This window comes from Trichomycterus rosablanca, chromosome 11, assembly GCF_030014385.1.
Source record: "Trichomycterus rosablanca isolate fTriRos1 chromosome 11, fTriRos1.hap1, whole genome shotgun sequence".
NCBI lineage: Eukaryota > Metazoa > Chordata > Actinopteri > Siluriformes > Trichomycteridae > Trichomycterus > Trichomycterus rosablanca.
In genome coordinates this window covers 38,489,102-38,506,765 of record NC_085998.1, presented here as the reverse complement: position 1 = coordinate 38,506,765, position 17,664 = coordinate 38,489,102, and the positions used below count along the sequence as shown (strand labels likewise).

Sequence of the window (17,664 nt, the reverse complement as noted above, 5' to 3'; positions counted from 1 at the left end):
TAGTAGTATTAATGTTGTTAATATTATTATTATTATTATTATAGTTATTATTATTATTATAGTTATTATTATTATTATTGTTCTTCTTCTTATTATTCTTATTATTAATATTATTATTATTATTATTATTATTACTACTACTATTATTATTGTTGTTGTTGTTATTGACAGAACGTGTTCCAATCATCTATTTACACAGAAAGAGCAGCTGTATAAAACATTGAAATACTAATAACACCACGCAGTCTTATATGTGCAGGTTTTGAAAGGCGTTAATAGAACCGAATATATGAAACAGCGCCACCGTGCGGTACTATTCCAACTTATTATAAGTGTCGTGAAACAAACGTTCAGCACAACAGTAGTGCACGGCCGGTGGTAGAACGCTGTTATTTTCCGGCAGTAGTGAGGAGAACTGCTAACTGCTAACTGCTAACAGTTCGGTGGCGTTTTGTTAACACTGTAGTTCTGTTTGATAAGTAGAATGGGGATCGCGGATGATGCAGACCGGACTCTGTTTGTTGGGAATTTAGACCCACAGGTTACAGAAGAGCTTTTATTTGAGCTGTTTTTACAGGTAAGTAGCGAGTACTCGCTGATTAGCGTAGACGGAATTGTATTTAGGGCTGTGTCCCAAATCTATTAATGTACACTCACTCACACGCTTTACTCAGCGTACTATCAAGCACTATACATAGTGCACTACTCATCACTGTACTCGCGATTTGAGACGCAGCCAACATGTGTAGAATCAGCGATAGGATTTCTTGTCCACAACAATTAAGGTTTAAGGGCCTCAAACCAGCAACATTCTGATTACTAGTTCACTACCTAAACCGCTAAGAAGATTATTATTTCCCTCTAAGTGGAGCAGATTGTTAGTAGAATGTTTGTTTATTTTAGTTATTCGCGTATTCAAACACTCACATTAAAAGTTTTGGTGATGTGTGTAGAATTAAATTAAAATATACATCAAGAAGTGATTTTGATAACAACTCGACATCATCTGGGACTTTAAACTAAAAAAAAAACATATACACCGATGAGGCATAACATTATGACCACCTTCCTAATATTGTCTTGGTCCCCTTTTGCTGCTAAAACAGCCCTGACCTGTCGAGACGTGGACTCCACTAGACCCCTGAAGGTGTGCTGTGGTATCTGGCACCAAGGTGTCAGCAGCAGATCCTTTAACTCCTGTAAGTTGTGAGGTGGAGCCTCCATGGATCGGATTGTTTGTCCAGCACGTCCCACAGACGCTCGGTTGGATTGAGATCTGGGGAGCTGGTTGTTGTGCTCCTCAAACCTTTTGTGTCAGGGAGCATCATCCTGCTGAAAGAGGCCACAGATATCAGGGAAGCGTCTCCATGAACGGGTGAACATGGTCTGCAACGATGCTTAGGTAGGTGGTACGAGTCAAAGTAACATCCACATGGATGGCAGGACCCGAGGTTTCCCAGCAGAACGTCGCCCAAAGCAGAACGCTGCCTCCGCCGGCTCGCCTTCTTCCCATAGTGCATCCTGGTGCCGTGTGTTCCCCAGGTAAGCGACGCACACGCACCCGGACATCCTCATCAGACCAGGCCACCTTCTTCCATTGCTCCGTGGACAGGGGTCAGCATGGGCACCCTGACTGGTCTGCGGCTATGCTGCCCCATATACAACAAACTGTGATGCTCTGTGTATTCTGACACCTTTTTATCAGAACCAGCATGAACTTCTTCAGCAGTTTGAGCGACAGGAGCTCGTCTGTTGGATCGGACCACACGTGCATCAGTGAGCCATGACCCTGTCGCCGGTTTACCACCGTTTTTTTTCTTGGAGCACTTTTGATACATACTGACCACTGCAGAGCTCCAGGTTTGGAGATGCTCTGACCCGGTCGTCTAGCCGTCACAATCTGGCCCTCGTCAAACCCCCTCAGATCCTCACGCTCGCCCATTTTTCCTGCTTCTAACATCAACTCTGAGGATGAAATGTTCACTCGCTGCCTGATATATCCCCCCCCACTAACAGGTGCCGTGATGAAGAGATGATCAGTGTTATTCACTTCACCTGTCAGTGGTCATAATGTTATGCCAGGCAACTGAAGAACCGTGAAGAAACTAGAGATGGAAGGATCGATCGGCTATGTATCGAAATCGGCCGATTTTTAATCAAAATACGTGATGTATAAAGATCACCTCCATGTTCAGCTCAGCTCAGTGGATTGATCCAGACTTTGAGCTACAAAGCTCCAACCATCGCATTTCACAACCTAAAACAACATCATTAACGATGCAATTTTGCTGATTGAAATATTTACTTTAAAAAGATAATTCGACCCGATCCCATCTGAGTCGATTCTATCAGCACGTTATGTACAGTGGGGCCAAAAAGTATTTAGTCAGCCACTGATTGTGCAGGTTCTCCTACTTAGAAAGATGAGAGAGGTCTGTAATTTTCATCATAGCTACACTTCAACTATGAGAGGCAAAATGAGAAAAAAAATCCAGGAAATCAAATTGTAGGATTTGTAAAGAATTTATTCGTAAATGATGGTGGAAAATAAGTATTTGGTCAAACACAAACAAGCAAGATTTCTGGCTCTCACAGACCTGTAACTTCTTCTTTAAGAAGCTCTTCTGTCCTCCACTCGTTACCTGTATTAATGGCACCTGTTTGACCTCGTTATCTGTATAAAAGACACCTGTCCACAGCCTCAAACAGTCAGACTCCAAACTCAACCATGGCCAAGACCAAAGAGCTGTCGAAGGACACCAGGAAGAAAACTGTAGACCTGCACCAGGCTGGGAAGAGTGAATCTACAATAGGCAAGCAGGTTGGTGTGAATAAATCAACTGTGGGAGCAATTGTAAGAAAATGGAAGACATACAGGGGTTGGACAATGAAACTGAAACACCTGTCATTTTAGTGTGGGAGGTTTCATGGCTAAATTGGACCAGTCTGGTGGCCAATCTTTATTAATTGCACATTGCACCAGTAAGAGCAGAGTGTGAAGGTTCAATTAGCAGGGTAAGAGCACAGTTTTGCTCAAAATATTGCAATGCACACAACGTTATGGGTGACATACCAGAGTTCAAAAGAGGACAAATTGTTGGTGCACGTCTTGCTGGCGCATCTGTGACCAAGACAGCAAGTCTTTGTGATGTATCAAGAGCCACGGTATCCAGGGTAATGTCAGCATACCACCAAGAAGGACAAACCACATCCAACAGGATTAACTGTGGACGCAAGAGGAAGCTGTCTGAAAGGGATGTTCGGGTGCTAACCCGGATTGTATCCAAAAAACATAAAACCACGGCTGCCCAAATCACGGCAGAATTAAATGTGCACCTCGACTCTCCTGTTTCCACCAGAACTGTCCGTCGGGAGCTCCACAGGGTCGATATACACGGCCGGGCTGCTATAGCCAAACCTTTGGTCACTCGTGCCGATGCCAAACGTCGGTTTCAATGGTGCAAGGAGCGCAAATCTTGGGCTGTGGACAATGTGAAACATGTATTGTTCTCTGATGAGTCCACCTTTACTGTTTTCCCCACATCTGGGAGAGTTACGGTGTGGAGAAGCCCCAAAGAAGCGTACCACCCAGACTGTTGCATGCCCAGAGTGAAGCATGGGGGTGGATCAGTGATGGTTTGGGCTGCCATATCATGGCATTCCCTTGGCCCAATACTCGTGCTAGATGGGCGCGTCACTGCCAAGGACTACCGAACCATTCTGGAGGACCATGTGCATCCAATGGCGGTGCCATGTATCAGGATGACAATGCACCAATACACACAGCAAGACTGGTGAAAGATTGGTTTGATGAACATGAAAGTGAAGTTGAACATCTCCCATGGCCTGCACAGTCACCAGATCTAAATATTATTGAGCCACTTTGGGGTGTTTTGGAGAAGCGAGTCAGGAAACGTTTTCCTCCACCAGCATCACGTAGTGACCTGGCCACTATCCTGGAATGGCTTAAGAATGGCTTAAAATCCCTCTGACCACTGTGCAGGACTTGTATATGTCATTTCCAAGACCAATTGACGCTGTATTGCCCACAAAAGGAGGCCCTACACCATACTAATAAATTATTGTGGTCTAAAACCAGGTGTTTCAGTTTCATTGTCCAACCCCTGTACAAGACCATTGATAATCTCCCTTGGGGTCAAGATCTCATCCCGTGGGGTCAAAATGATCATGAGAACGGTGAGCAAAAATCCCAGAACTACACGGAAGGACCTGATGAATGACCTGCAGAGAGCTGGGACCAAAGTACCAAAGGCTACCATCAGTAACACACTACGTCGAGAGGGACTCAAATCCTGCAGTGCCAGGCGTGTCCCCCTGCTTAAGCCAGTACATGTCCAGGCCCGTCTGAAGTTTGCCAGAGAGCTTATGGATGATCCAGAAGAGGATTGGGAGAATATCATGTGGTCAGATGAAACCAAAATGGAACTTTTTGGTAAGAACTCAACTCGTCGTGTTTGGAGGAAGAAGAAGAACCCAAGAACATCATACCTACTGTGAAGCATGGGGGTGGAAACATCATGCTTTGGGGCTGTTTTTCTGCAAAGGGGACAGGACGACTGATCCGTGTTAAGGGAAGAATGAACGGGGCCATGTATCGTGAGATTTTAAGCCAAAACCTCCTTCCATCAGTGAGAGCATTGAAGATGGAACGTGGCTGGGTCTTCCAGCATGACAATGATCCCAAACTCACAGCTCGGGCGACGAAGGAGCGGCTCCGTAAAAAGCATTTCAAGGTCCTGGAGTGGCCTAGCCAGTCTCCAGACCTCAACCCCATAGAACATTTGTGGAGCCCGTGTTGCCCCAAAACATCACTGCTCTAGAGGAGATCTGCATGGAGGAATGGGCCAAAATAGCAGCTACAGTGTGTGCAAACCTGGTGAAGACTTACAGGAAACGTTTCACCTCTGTCATTGCCAACAAAGGTTATGTTACAAAGTATTGAGTTGAACTTTTGTTATTGACCAAATACTTATTTTCCACCATCATTTACGAATAAATTCTTTAAAAATCCTACAATGTGATTTCCTGGATTTTTTTTTCTCATTTTGTCTCTCATAGTTGAAGTGTAGCTATGATGAAAATTACAGACCTCTCTCATCTTTCTAAGTAGGAGAACCTGCACAATCAGTGGCTGACTAAATACTTTTTGGCCCCACTGTAAACTCCTGGTTCACTTTGGTAAATCGTAAGCGGTTCTTACTTGTGATGTAGATGAGAACAGAAAACGTTACAGAGCCAATCAGAGGCAAAAGTTTATTAATGACTAAATTCGTTAGTTCAGGATCATCTGCTCTGACTGACAGAAATCGTTTAGCTCCACAGGCAGAACGAGTCTGACTCGGTTACAGATCTGTGGTAATAACAGTGTAATGAAGCTTTATAATGTAAGAGAGTCACACAGAATGTTCTGTAGTAGCTGGTGTTTATTTAAAACCACGACATTAATTAATAACAGTAAACACGGAGAGATAACCGAGAAGAGAAACTTACGCTTCACATAAAAGCGAATCGACTCATGAATCACTTATATCGATACTGTGAACGGAGCGTCTCTCTTAAAGACACACACACACACACACACACACACGCCGTTGCTTTTGTCAGCGGTTTATCTTCACTGTTCGACCAATTTTTAAGGTTTTTTTCAGACTGAACTGGATAACATTAACCTGCGTGTGTGTGTGTGTGTGTGTGTGTGGTCAGTTAGACTAATGAAATATGTCTCCTGTGGGTGAAAAAATGAACTGCTTTAGTTTTAGAAGTAAACCCCCCCAACCCCCATCGGATTCGGCTATCGGCCGGTCGCCGCGAGAGGAGATCGGAGATCGAAATCGGTGCCAAAGACCCCGATGGGTACATCTCATAAAAGAAACCCATGTGGACATGAGGAGAACATCCAGTCGATTTGGTCACTCCACCAGCTGTGCTATCGTCCCACCCCGAATGTTTCTCTGCTGAGGCTTCACGTTTGTATGTTTGATTTGAAGCACCTGTTAGCGATGTGTGTGGCTGAAATCGATACACATACTTTTAGGCATGTGAAGCACATTTTTAACTCTAGTTCCTCTTCCTCCAGCAGTGCTTATTCACCCTTTGTGTGTGTTCAGTCAGCAGAGAGAGCGATGTTCATCCATTTTGTTTGTCAGACACGGTGACCGATTTGCATGATGCTTTCTTGCCTTGACCTGGCCTTGCCTTATTTTGGATGTTAAAACGATCGCTTTCCCTATTCTGTCCTCTCACGACTCTGCTGCCAGTCCTTCATCTTTTTTTTTGACTCGATGTTTACCACTTACCATATAGAAGCACTTTGTAGTTCTACAATTACTGACTGTTGTCCATCTGTTTCTCTGCATGCCTTGTTACCCCCTTTCACTCTGTTCTTCAATGCTCAGGACCACCACAGAGCAGCTATTATTTAGGTGGTGGATGATTCTCAGCACTGCAGTGACACTGACATGGTGGTGGTGTGTTAGTGTGTGTTGTGCTGGTATGAGTGGAGTTTTTAAACACCGTGTCCACTCACTGTCCACTCTGTTAGACACTCCTACCTTGTAGATGTGAAGTCAGAGACGATCGCTCATCTATTGCTGCTGTTTGAGTCGGTCGTCTTCTAGACCTTCATCAGTGGTCACAGGACGCTGCCCACGGGGCGCTGTTGGCTGGATATTCTTGGTTGGTGGACTATTCTCAGTCCAGCAGTGACAGTGAGGTGTTTTAAAAACTCCAGCAGCGCTGCTGTGTCTGATCCACTCATACCAGCACAACACACACTAACAGAATGATCCACCACCTAAATAATACCTGCTCTGTGGGGGCTAAAAAAGTATGTAGAGAAACAGATGGACTACAGTCAGTAATTGTAGAACTACAAAGTGCTTCTATATGGTAAGTAATAACATGGACAGTGAGTGTGTATATACTGTGTATATATATATATATATATATATATATATATATATATAATGATCTGTTTTTTATGTATTGCAGGCTGGACCTCTGATCAAAGTCAAAATTCCAAAAGACAACGATGGAAAATCCAAGCAGTTCGCCTTTGTGAACTTCAGACACGAAGCCTCCGTCCCGTACAGCATGGAGCTGCTTAACGGGATCCGTCTCTACGGGCGTCAGCTCAACATCAAATTCAAAACAGGTCGGAACCTCCGGGTGATGGTTTATCCTGGACGTTTTGCTTCATTTTAATGCTATAATAGTTAAAATTTGGCTCTGATTGGTCTGTGATAGGAAGCAGTCATATTAATCAGGAGGGGAAAAGTCCGGCAAACTCGCAAAACCCGAGTCCAGCCAACACGCCGACTCATCGTGGTGCCAGGTATCCTAACCCGTCACGTCTGAACCCGTTTGCCAGCGTTTACTTTAACCCTTTGATGCACAACCTGGGTCAAAAGTGACCCGACTGAGTTTTTATTTTCTACATCTTTGCAATAAATTAATTCCGTCATTCAAGCGTCCATGAATTCCTCAATTAACTTGTTTTTGATCATCACGAATCCTTATTTCAGTTTTATATTTTTTACTTTTTTAATAAAACGCATTTTTGTATCACTACCCTCCTAATGCACAACATGGGTCAAAAATGACCCTCATGTATTTACTACGGAATTTGACAGGAACTACTGACATCTGTAAGTGTTTGTAGTCAAAAACATATTTACTGATCTTTTAAAAGACAACCAAAGATTCGGCTCTTGAATCTTGAATATGTCCAATACTATTTGCTTGCTAGCTGTTTACATATTCTAGTATAGATAGCTTTTATTAGCTAAGACAAATGTGCGTATGAAAATATTCTTGAATGGATGAATGTGGGTCATTTTTGAGCCATGTTGTGCATTAGAAGGGGTTTGCTCAGCTTGTGCATCAAAGGGTTAAGATTGGTGTATTAAAAATGTACGTTTATGTTGTTTTTTTTTTACTCTGCAGGTGTGACAGGACTCCAGAACAGACAGGTTCTCCGTCGTACTCTCCTCCTCAGAACCTGCAGAGGTCTTTCCTCTCACCTGACAGTCTGCAGAGACAAGTGCTGGTAATCACTCTTCATGTCCCTAATTTAAGTGCACGTAATGACTGGGATGTTTCACTTAAACGGACAGTAACGGTTTGCCTTCCATTTGAAATGGTGCCATGATCCCGTGAGCTTTACCGTAGTGTTTAGGGATTCATTCTGACTCGAGCATTCCAGTAAATAAATTGCACTGGGATAATATGAGGTGATCCTGGTCTAAGCTAGGCAAATACCTACTCAGCATTCAAATCCTTTATTTACTTTTCACGGATGTGCAGAATCCGAGAACATTCCTGAATCGGCTTTTGTTCAACTTCCGATGAAACGTCTTCCTTTAGAATTAAAAGTCAAATTTTCTCCTTTTTCTGTATTTAAGGGGCAACACAGCTGATCATTGTGGTCTGCATAGCTGCTCCTATTTATTATCCAGGCCTTGGACCGACACTAATAAGTGCACCTCCCAAAAGACAATCGGTAATGTTAGAGAAATAATGAAGATCCCAAATTAATTAAGCCGTACTTAGACAACTTAAACCTTAATCCAAATATAATACCACAGAACCCTCACAAACCTCTACCTACCTGCTAGAAAGAGACCAGGCCCCCACTCGCCCCTTCTGTGGATCAAGAACCCCTGTCAGACACGTCCTCCATGCATAAATGCCAAAAGATGAACACCACCAGATCAATATCCCTCAATACAAACAACAACAAGGACAAATAATAAACTGCTTAAATTCTTACATGTCGTTTTTAAGTCTTGATGCATCTAAGATATAAAAAAAAATCCATTAAACTTGACACCCTCACAGTCACGTAAACAACACCCTAATCCATATAAAGTCTCTCCATTAATTCCTATAAACATATTAACCCTCTACTTTGACTTTTTAAAGATTGAACCTGTTATTCAGCCATGATGAGCATGACATGAGCTGCTGACCTGGTCTTAAGAATCGAACAAACAAACCCTCACAACACCATACATCCCTGGGAAATCAGAAAACCTTTAATTAACATACATTTTTGACATTGCCAACAAAAACACTCACCTAAATGTACACCATAGTCTTAAAAAAAAAACCCGCTCCACCCACACTGACCGATCCAAGACCACAGACCAAGTAACGACATCGGCAGCATTGACGACAAACCGATCCTCGGACAAAATCGAACTCTTCCTACCTAGCTCCATCTGTACCACAGACGTATAGAGTTTCCCACGCCCTGCTCATGCCCCTACAACATTTAGAAGCACAGAATCATATGTATAGACTCTGTGTATATATGTGTGCACTAGAAACATGCACACCAGATCACCCTATCATAAACTAACTGACCAGAAATAGGACATACGGTTATGCTGAATACCAGGACCGGCTCGGTGGGTAGCACAGTAAGAAGGTCCTGGGTTCGATCCCCAGGTGGGACCGGGACTGGGTCCTTTCTGTGTGGAGTTTGCATGTTCTCCTCGTGTCTCTGTGGGTTTCCTCCCACAGTCCAAAAACATTCAAGTGAGGTGAACTGGAGATACTAAATTGTCCAGGACTGTGTTCGATATAAACTTGTGGACTGATGAATCTTGTGTAACGAGTTGCTACCGTGTTCGTCATGAATGTAAGTGTGGAGCATGACCTGAAAATCCTAATTAACCAACCAACCTTACTTTGGTAGTTAGTCTTCTAAACTTAGTTACCCGAGTCGTGTTTTTAGCTGCTTTTAGACTTCGACGTCTTGGACATTTTGACTAACTGATTGCGAGTATAAAGTAAGAAATAAAACTGTACATAGAGAGATTATGGGGCGCAGAATACTTTACTGGTTTGTTCTTTCGAGGCGCAGCACTAAGATGATCACGTGTGTAGAGAAACACACTTTTACATCGATTTATGGGAATCACCAAAGGGACAAAATCACTCCGTACATAAACAGTCCGCACACTACAGCACAGAAGTCTCTTACACTAACCGATTGACTTATATTGCATAATCCAGCTCATATTTCGTTATTTATTTATTTGTTTATTTTATTAGCTGTGAAATTCTTTCCCCCTCTCAGTTGAACAACATGTGGCAGATGCAGCAGTTTCAGCAGACCGGCATGTTCAGGGGCGGCTCCAACGGCTCCTGGCAAAACGACGCCTCCAACTGGGGCAACCGGTCCTCCTCGCAGCAGGACAACGCCAGCGGACATTACGGCAGGGAACAGGGTCACGCCGGTAACGATCGGAACCGGCGCGACACCCGGCGAGGCGACTTCTCCCAGCACGATGAGCGCAGAGGTAACCGAAACCGCGACTATCCTCCGGAGAGGCGGAGAGACGGGCGCTGGAGAGAGTACTGACCCGGCAAGACGAGGGGAAAAAAAAAAATACTCTGTTAAAGAAACCAGCAATTTAGTTTTTATATTGTTTTGTACAATTTTTAACCTTGTTTTTGATTGAATCTCTTTTATATGATTGTAAATTTCATTGGCAAAAGAACTGTTGATTTTTAACTAACGAGCGCGAAATTTATCAAAATACGTCATTTCCATAACGATAATATTCAAGACGTTCAACAACCACCTTGTGAATGAGTTAGTCTCCATAATTTATGACTCTTGGGTTCGATAGATCAGTAGAATTTAATCTCAGGTGGCGACTTCAAAAATATCCGTCTATATTTGTATTATTAAAAAAAAAAAAAGGACTTTAGTCAGTTTTATGATATGAAATCTGGCCTGATGTATCTGATGTATGTTTACTTTTGATTTATATTTATTAATCATGATTTGATGAGCCGGATATATCCAAGCATTTACCTCCTGCCAGTCCGGTGCCCCACTTGGTCATCATAGCACTGAATGACGAGATCTGCCTGGTTAATGGTTTACCAGCACAGGAGGATTTTTTAAAGCAGCTATTTGGAATACGATGTCAATTCTCAGGAGTTTTTAAACAAACAAATTTTCATTTATTCAGATTTTTAAAACAAACTCTTAAGTTTTCCAGTCTATATTGGGTACGGCTGTATATGATGTGCTTTAATCTGCTCTAATGTAAATACAGCATCATTTTTAACCCTGACTTTAGTGTGCTGTCATTTCTGTGTATTTCATGTATTCATTTTCCCTCTCTACTGTACTCTGGGGAAGTGGATAAGTCTCAAAAGGCTGTTGAGGAATCATATAAATAAGAGGAGAAACAACTTTCATACACTTGGTGTTGTACCAATACTGCACTGTTTAGGGAGTAGTGGGAGTACCGATACAAGTTTCAAGTTTGTCATCTGTACAGATGTTAGCAGCAGTTGTGCATTGAAATGTGTGTTGGGAGGCTCGGGAACTCTACGAGTATGCTATAATAAAAAGTACAAATAAAATAACAATATAATACAATAAAAACTTCTATATGTATATAAAAATATAAACAAAAAAAAATTGCAGTTAAAGTGTGGATTTGCATTGTAAATAAAGTGAACATTGCAGGAATTGTAAACATTGAACCATAGTAAACATTGCAGGCATTGTGGATATTGAACCATAGTGGACATGACGCCACACCTTTTTCCACCCGCTGTAACAGTAGCCGTGCTTAACAATCCTAATTCACAGCAGAAAATGGCTAGATACCGGGCAATTTACCGATACCTCCTTCTTATTTACGTTTTGGGTGACACGGTGGCACTGTCGCCTCACAGCAAGAAGTCCGTGTCCGTGTGGGTTTCCTCCGGGAGCTCCGGTTTCTTCCCACTGTCCGAAGACATGAAGTCAGGTTGATTGGAGATACAAAATTGTCCATGGGTGCGTGCGAAAACCTAGTGAGCTCTCTACATAGACAGCAGAAGTAGGCTGTTCGTATTCTTACATGCCTTAAAATACTTCCTAGTAAGGCACCTTAAGTTTGAACTGTATTTTGAAAGAATAAGGAGGGAGCACGCGATCCTGCCTTAGCGATGAAGGCAATCCCCAGCGTTCAGCGTTCGGAGTTCTTTTCAAATGTAAATAACTTTTTTTTAAACTGGTTTGGGGTTGAACGGCATGAGGCTAACTGTGTCAGCTTAGTAAGCAAAAACTGATGGAATCGCTGTCTGAGTAGTGCGTTCGAATAACCTGACTTATAAGTCGATGACTTATTAGAATCCTCTCTACTTAGGCAGCTGCCTGTGTAGGCAGTAAGACAGCAAGGCATCTCGCTAGGTTTTCAAACAGACCCCATGAATCTTGTGTAATTCCTATCATGAATGGAACCAAAGTGTGTAAAACATGACCTTAAGATCTAATATAATACAGTAATTAAATAAAATATTGTGGTTTCTGATGGGACACCAGACCTGTAAACTAGTCCTTCTCTCGTGTGTCAGAGACTGTGATTCAGTTTCCCTTTGCAAGGCAAAATTCACAATTGCCAGTGTTGGTACCAGCACCAGATAGATGGTGATGCCCACCAAGGCTCCACTGTTGTGCTCAGAGAAATCTAGGAAGAAAGAGGCATTGAGCAGGAATCCATCTGTGTACCCAACATTAAAGCCTTCTGCTGCATGACGTAGCCTACAGTGTACTAAATTTGTACAGTTTGCAAATGACGAAGGAACCAAATGAAGCGCCTCCACGGACGTCTGGTCCCTGAACTCAAACATGTGACCTTTGACTAAATGGGCACAAATTGTCACAGACACGCTTGTTAAATCTTATGGAGGGTGGTGAAAAGTGAAAAGATCCTAGGTTCGATCTTCTTGTCTGTGTGGGTTTCTACTGGGAGCTCCGGTTTCCTCCCACAGTACAAAGACGTGCAAGTGAGGTGAATTGGAGTAACCAGTAGCTACCTGTCCTGTCATGAATGTGACCAAGTGTGTAAAACATGACGTTAAAATCCTAATAAATAAGTAAATCTTATGGAAAGCCTTCCCGAAGGAATGGGGACTTCTACCCACGAAGGATGGGCCCTGCTGAGTCTGGTTCCTCTCGAGGTTTCTTCCTGTCATTTTAAGGGAGTTTTTCCTTGCCACTGTCGCCCTCGGCTTGCTCAGCAGGGGTTTTTAGCATCTGTTGGTCCTGGATTTTGTTGCTTTGAGACAATGTCTGTTGTAAAAAGTGCTATATAAATACATTTGAGTTGACTTGTTACAGCTGTAAGGTTCCCAAGGTTTTGAAACTGGATTGGCTGTAGAGTTGACTTGTTCCTTACAAGTGTATAAAAGGTTTGACTACAGGTGACCTCATTTGACTTAATGGCCTGAGGTTTATTTAAATAACTCATGTCATGAAGTTAAAAGTAATTATTGTGGAAATAAGTTGAATCGTTTAATTACGGGTTTAACTGTGATGATGATGGGATATGGATTTGTCTAAACTCATTGGAAGGGTGTGGACTGGTTACTAAAGCAGCCAGATACAAGTACATTCATCCACCTGTGTTCTACCCTCACATGTTCTACACTGATCTGGTCCGGGACTTGAAATGAACCTGGATTTATCTGGACTTATCCTGAATTAAGTCCTCAGTGTTTGTTATTCTAAACTGTGTTAGTGCGGCTGCAGTTGTGCAATCAGCTCAAATATCCCAGCTGAGCTCCAGGCTCCAGAACGGGAGGTGCATTCTCACCCTGTGCATTGAGCTTTTTTGGGGTCAGGGTCGCGTCCCAAATCTGCTTCCTAGATGCCCTACAGTAAAGTCTCTGCAAAGTTTAATTGAATGCGCTGCTTGGCGTCACTAGTTGTACCCTTGCTGAACACCCACCACCACCACCAGCAAAAAACTGGCCCAAAGTGACCTCAGACCAGGTTAGCAAACTCCTGTTTTGCATCTCTACAGAACTACGGGTACCGTGGCCTTATGTAAAGTGATAAACTGCTCATCATTTCAGCAGGAAAGCAAACGACATTAAAGTGAAAACTGAACCAAAATCGGTGACCAGAGGTATCGACTGAATTCGGGTCCACAATTTTGTTTGGCATCTGACCACCTCAGCAAATGCATTAAATGTTTTTCATTTAAAATCAAAATTATTTTGACGTTTCAAATTTGCATGAATGTAATAATAAATTTTTTTCTTTTGTTTACTGAGACTTCATCACCTTATTTTATTTATTTATTTTATTGTTTTTAGGGTGAGGGGGTTGAATAGTTCTGGGATTTATTTTACCTGTATATGCAAAACTTAAAAATAATATATTTTTTTTCAGACCTGGAAAAACCATGTTTGTTTAAAGTTTTTGGTTTATATAGTCCGTGAGTAAAAACTGCATGTTTGTTGACACCTGACATCAATTCTTATTTAGGTTTCTAATGGGACACCATTCCTGTCAACTATTCCTTTTCTCAGTCTTAAGACTGTGATTAAGAAGAGGCTCTTAAAAAGAAGTCAAATGAATTAACATTAAGTTCGTCTTTGACTTTCAAATTTTGAACACTGGGTAGGACTGAGTTAGGTTTTTATTTAGCAGTGTGACTTCAACCCTAACCACACAACAGCTTGTAGATTTCTAATCACTAATCTAATTATTTCTAATGATTATTTATATAATATATTTCTACTGAATAGATTTTAGGGTAGCACTGTCGCCTCACATCTGGAGCGATCCGAGTTCTTTCTGTATGGAGTTTGCATGTTCTCCACGTGTGGGTTTCCTCTGGGTGCTCTGATTTCACCCCACAGTTCAAAGACATGCAGTCAGATTATTTGGAGATAATAAATTGCCCTGTGATGGACTGGCGACCTGTCCAGGGTGTTTTCTGGGTGACTTGTACCCACTGCAACCCTGAACAGAATAAAGTAGGCAATAGACAATAAATGAAAAGATTACATATAGGCCATATATAGACATGCACATCTTGTTGGTTTCATAATAATAATAATAATAATAATAATAATAATAATTAATAATAATAATAATAATACAATATGGTATGTCTACACACAGTTTAAATACCCCTTGTCAAGTAAATAACTTAACATAGGGTTTATGTTTTGGCGCAGTTGTTGAGTCTCCTTTTTTTCGGTCCAGATTTTTTTTTAATTCCCAGCTGCAGATCTGTCTGATATTCAGATATTTCCTGCATGTAAATCCCTCCTACCCTAAACGCTGGTACTGCTGGATCAGATGGAAGTTACATTTACAGCTCTGTATGAAGGGAGAACTTTGGTGTTCCATGCGTAAAAACGCCACGTCTGAAGCGTCTGAGCTCCTCACATCAAAGCTGAGATCAGATCCGCGCCATGCAGCTGATGTTCTGATTACAGGAACAGAACTCCTCGTAGATCCAACACAAATCCTTTAGAATTTCGCTTCCGTCCCCGGAGTAGCTCGGGGTTTTAGAAATGATCTGAAAAACAGCCACGACACTCCACATATCAGATTTATCACAAGAACTTACAGCCGCGCAAACCAGACGCGCCGAAATCAGACGCGCTTCTGTTTCTGTCTAATCCTGAGGTCTACAGAGTAAGAGACCTCTTATCAACCTCATCTGTCTGTGCATCTAGAAAATACAGCCCGATCTGTACTAGTTTTACCAATTTAAATAAAACATAATTTAGGTAATAATGTAATAATTCAGGTGAACGATATGCGCAATAATAAATAATATTGTTAATAATAATGTCTGTGTTGTTCTATAGCCTATTGTACTGAATACAGAGCAGGGCTGTATGGCTCATTTTCAGCTGTTTATTTCCTATTCATAACTTTTAAAGAAGTTTTTTTATTCATACGAATAGTAACAAGTAAATTGGTGAACATATAACGTGTTATGTTTTAATATTTTTTATGATCTGTGGCATATATTTAAATAGAAAGTTCTAATACTGGCTAATAAACACACCGATTGTACTACAGGGTACTCTAATACAAAACATACACTACAAATGCATCATATTTCTTTCTATATCTTTAAGTTTTATATGTCTTTATATTTTAAATTATATAAGATGTTTTCTTACAGCTAGACTGTTAAAACACAAAGCTGATTGCTTATAGGCAACAGAGTACAGAGCTCATTTTCAGATTACACAACATTAAAACTGCTGCATTTTATTTAGAAATAGATAATATAGCCTGACAGTACTCAGCAAAACAGTTTATATAATTTAGATGTAACCTTTCTAATGGTTAATTATTTTGTAATGTATAGGCAGATAATAAAAGAGGTGTGTTCTAGTGGAATGGAATGTACAGGGTATTCCTGCTACTGTATGTGCACATATTATTTCCTGATAGAACTGGATGTATCCGCGACCTTGACCAGGACAAAGCGGTTGATAAAAATGCAATTAACTGGATTATAATCTGTATATATTAATAAATTAGGTTTGTCAATAAAACAGAATATTAAATGACGCACATAAATATAATCATGAGCTTTTACTTTCTGTTCCTGTGAAGAAACAAAAATAAAATTTGAACTTATTAGTTTTAATAAAAAACGGATTAGATCGTTTAATTAAACAAAACGTTTTTATTAGTTTTTTATGATCTGAATCGTTTGCTTCAGAGTAAACGCCGACTCTTTCTTCCCTAAAGCATTTTTTGTAATTTGTATTTGTAAGTCGCTTATTTGTATGTTTTTTCTTTGTCATTTGCATGTAAATTGAAGCACAAGCAGTCACAAGGGTGATTAATTTGTTGTGAGCTCTATAGGTTATTTACAGGCATTTCTAAAGTTTATAAATGTTTTTAATAGCAGACTAGATCAATATATTTTATTTGTATGTAGTTTATGAAGAGAATTAAATATTGTTGAATTAAATATTGTTTTCTTAATGTTTAAAATGTTGTGTTGCACTTTTAATGGGTAAATTCTGTTTACTTTAAAACCTGATTGTAAACAGATAGACAAATAGACAGACAGACAGACAGACAGACTGACAGATAGATAGATAGCAATTAACAAATGCAGAGACCGAATATTTACAAACTTTATCTAATTTCATATCTTATATCAGTTATTTTAAGCGTTTAATATAAACGCGCTGTTAAATGCACTAATAATAATAATAATAATAATAATAATAATAATAAAAAAGTCACTGATTATGAAAACCGACTATTTATTTATTTATTTTTTAATTATATTATTTTATATATATATTAGATATTTTTTCTATTAAACGTATCTATCTATCTATCTATCTATCTATCTATCTATCTATCTATCTATCTATCTATCATCTCTCTCTCTCTCTCTCTCTCTCTCTCTCTCTCTCTCTCTCTCTCTCTCTCTCTCTCTCTCTCTGTGTGTGTGTGTGTGTGTGTGTGTGTGTGTGTGTGTGTGTTGATGGACATGCAGTGTGTGTGTGTTTCCTGATCAGCATAATTGTAGGGCTGGTTTATGTAGCACACTCGCGCAGCTAATGAGCTCTCTCGCGTACACACACACACACACACACACACGCAGTGAGTGAGAGAGAGAGAGAGAGAGAGAGAGAGAGAGAGAGAGAGCAGTAATAGTGTACACGCGTTGTGCAGCACTGTATCATTACAGCAGATGACCGGGAGCAGACCGAGCGCAGCCCGCTTGTTTACGCACAGGACTGTAGCGCACCACCGCGCACGATGCCCTTGTAACCAGCTGCACCTTCTTTTTTACTCTTTATACCTCTCTTCTGTTCTCTTCACACCTGAGACCGCGGATCACC

At 41.0% G+C, this 17,664-nt stretch overlaps 1 protein-coding gene across 1 annotated transcript; it reads left to right on the top strand.

Moving 5' to 3' along the window:
• Positions 1-417: 417 nt before the first annotated feature.
• Positions 418-11,114, top strand: rbm7 (RNA binding motif protein 7). The gene is made up of 5 exons (XM_063004912.1): positions 418-577; positions 7,012-7,174; positions 7,267-7,354; positions 7,966-8,068; positions 10,106-11,114. Exons 1-5 carry the CDS (start codon positions 485-487, stop codon positions 10,388-10,390), a joined length of 732 nt encoding a protein of 243 aa, XP_062860982.1. The 5' UTR covers positions 418-484; the 3' UTR covers positions 10,391-11,114.
• The last annotated feature ends 6,550 nt before the right edge of the window (positions 11,115-17,664 follow it).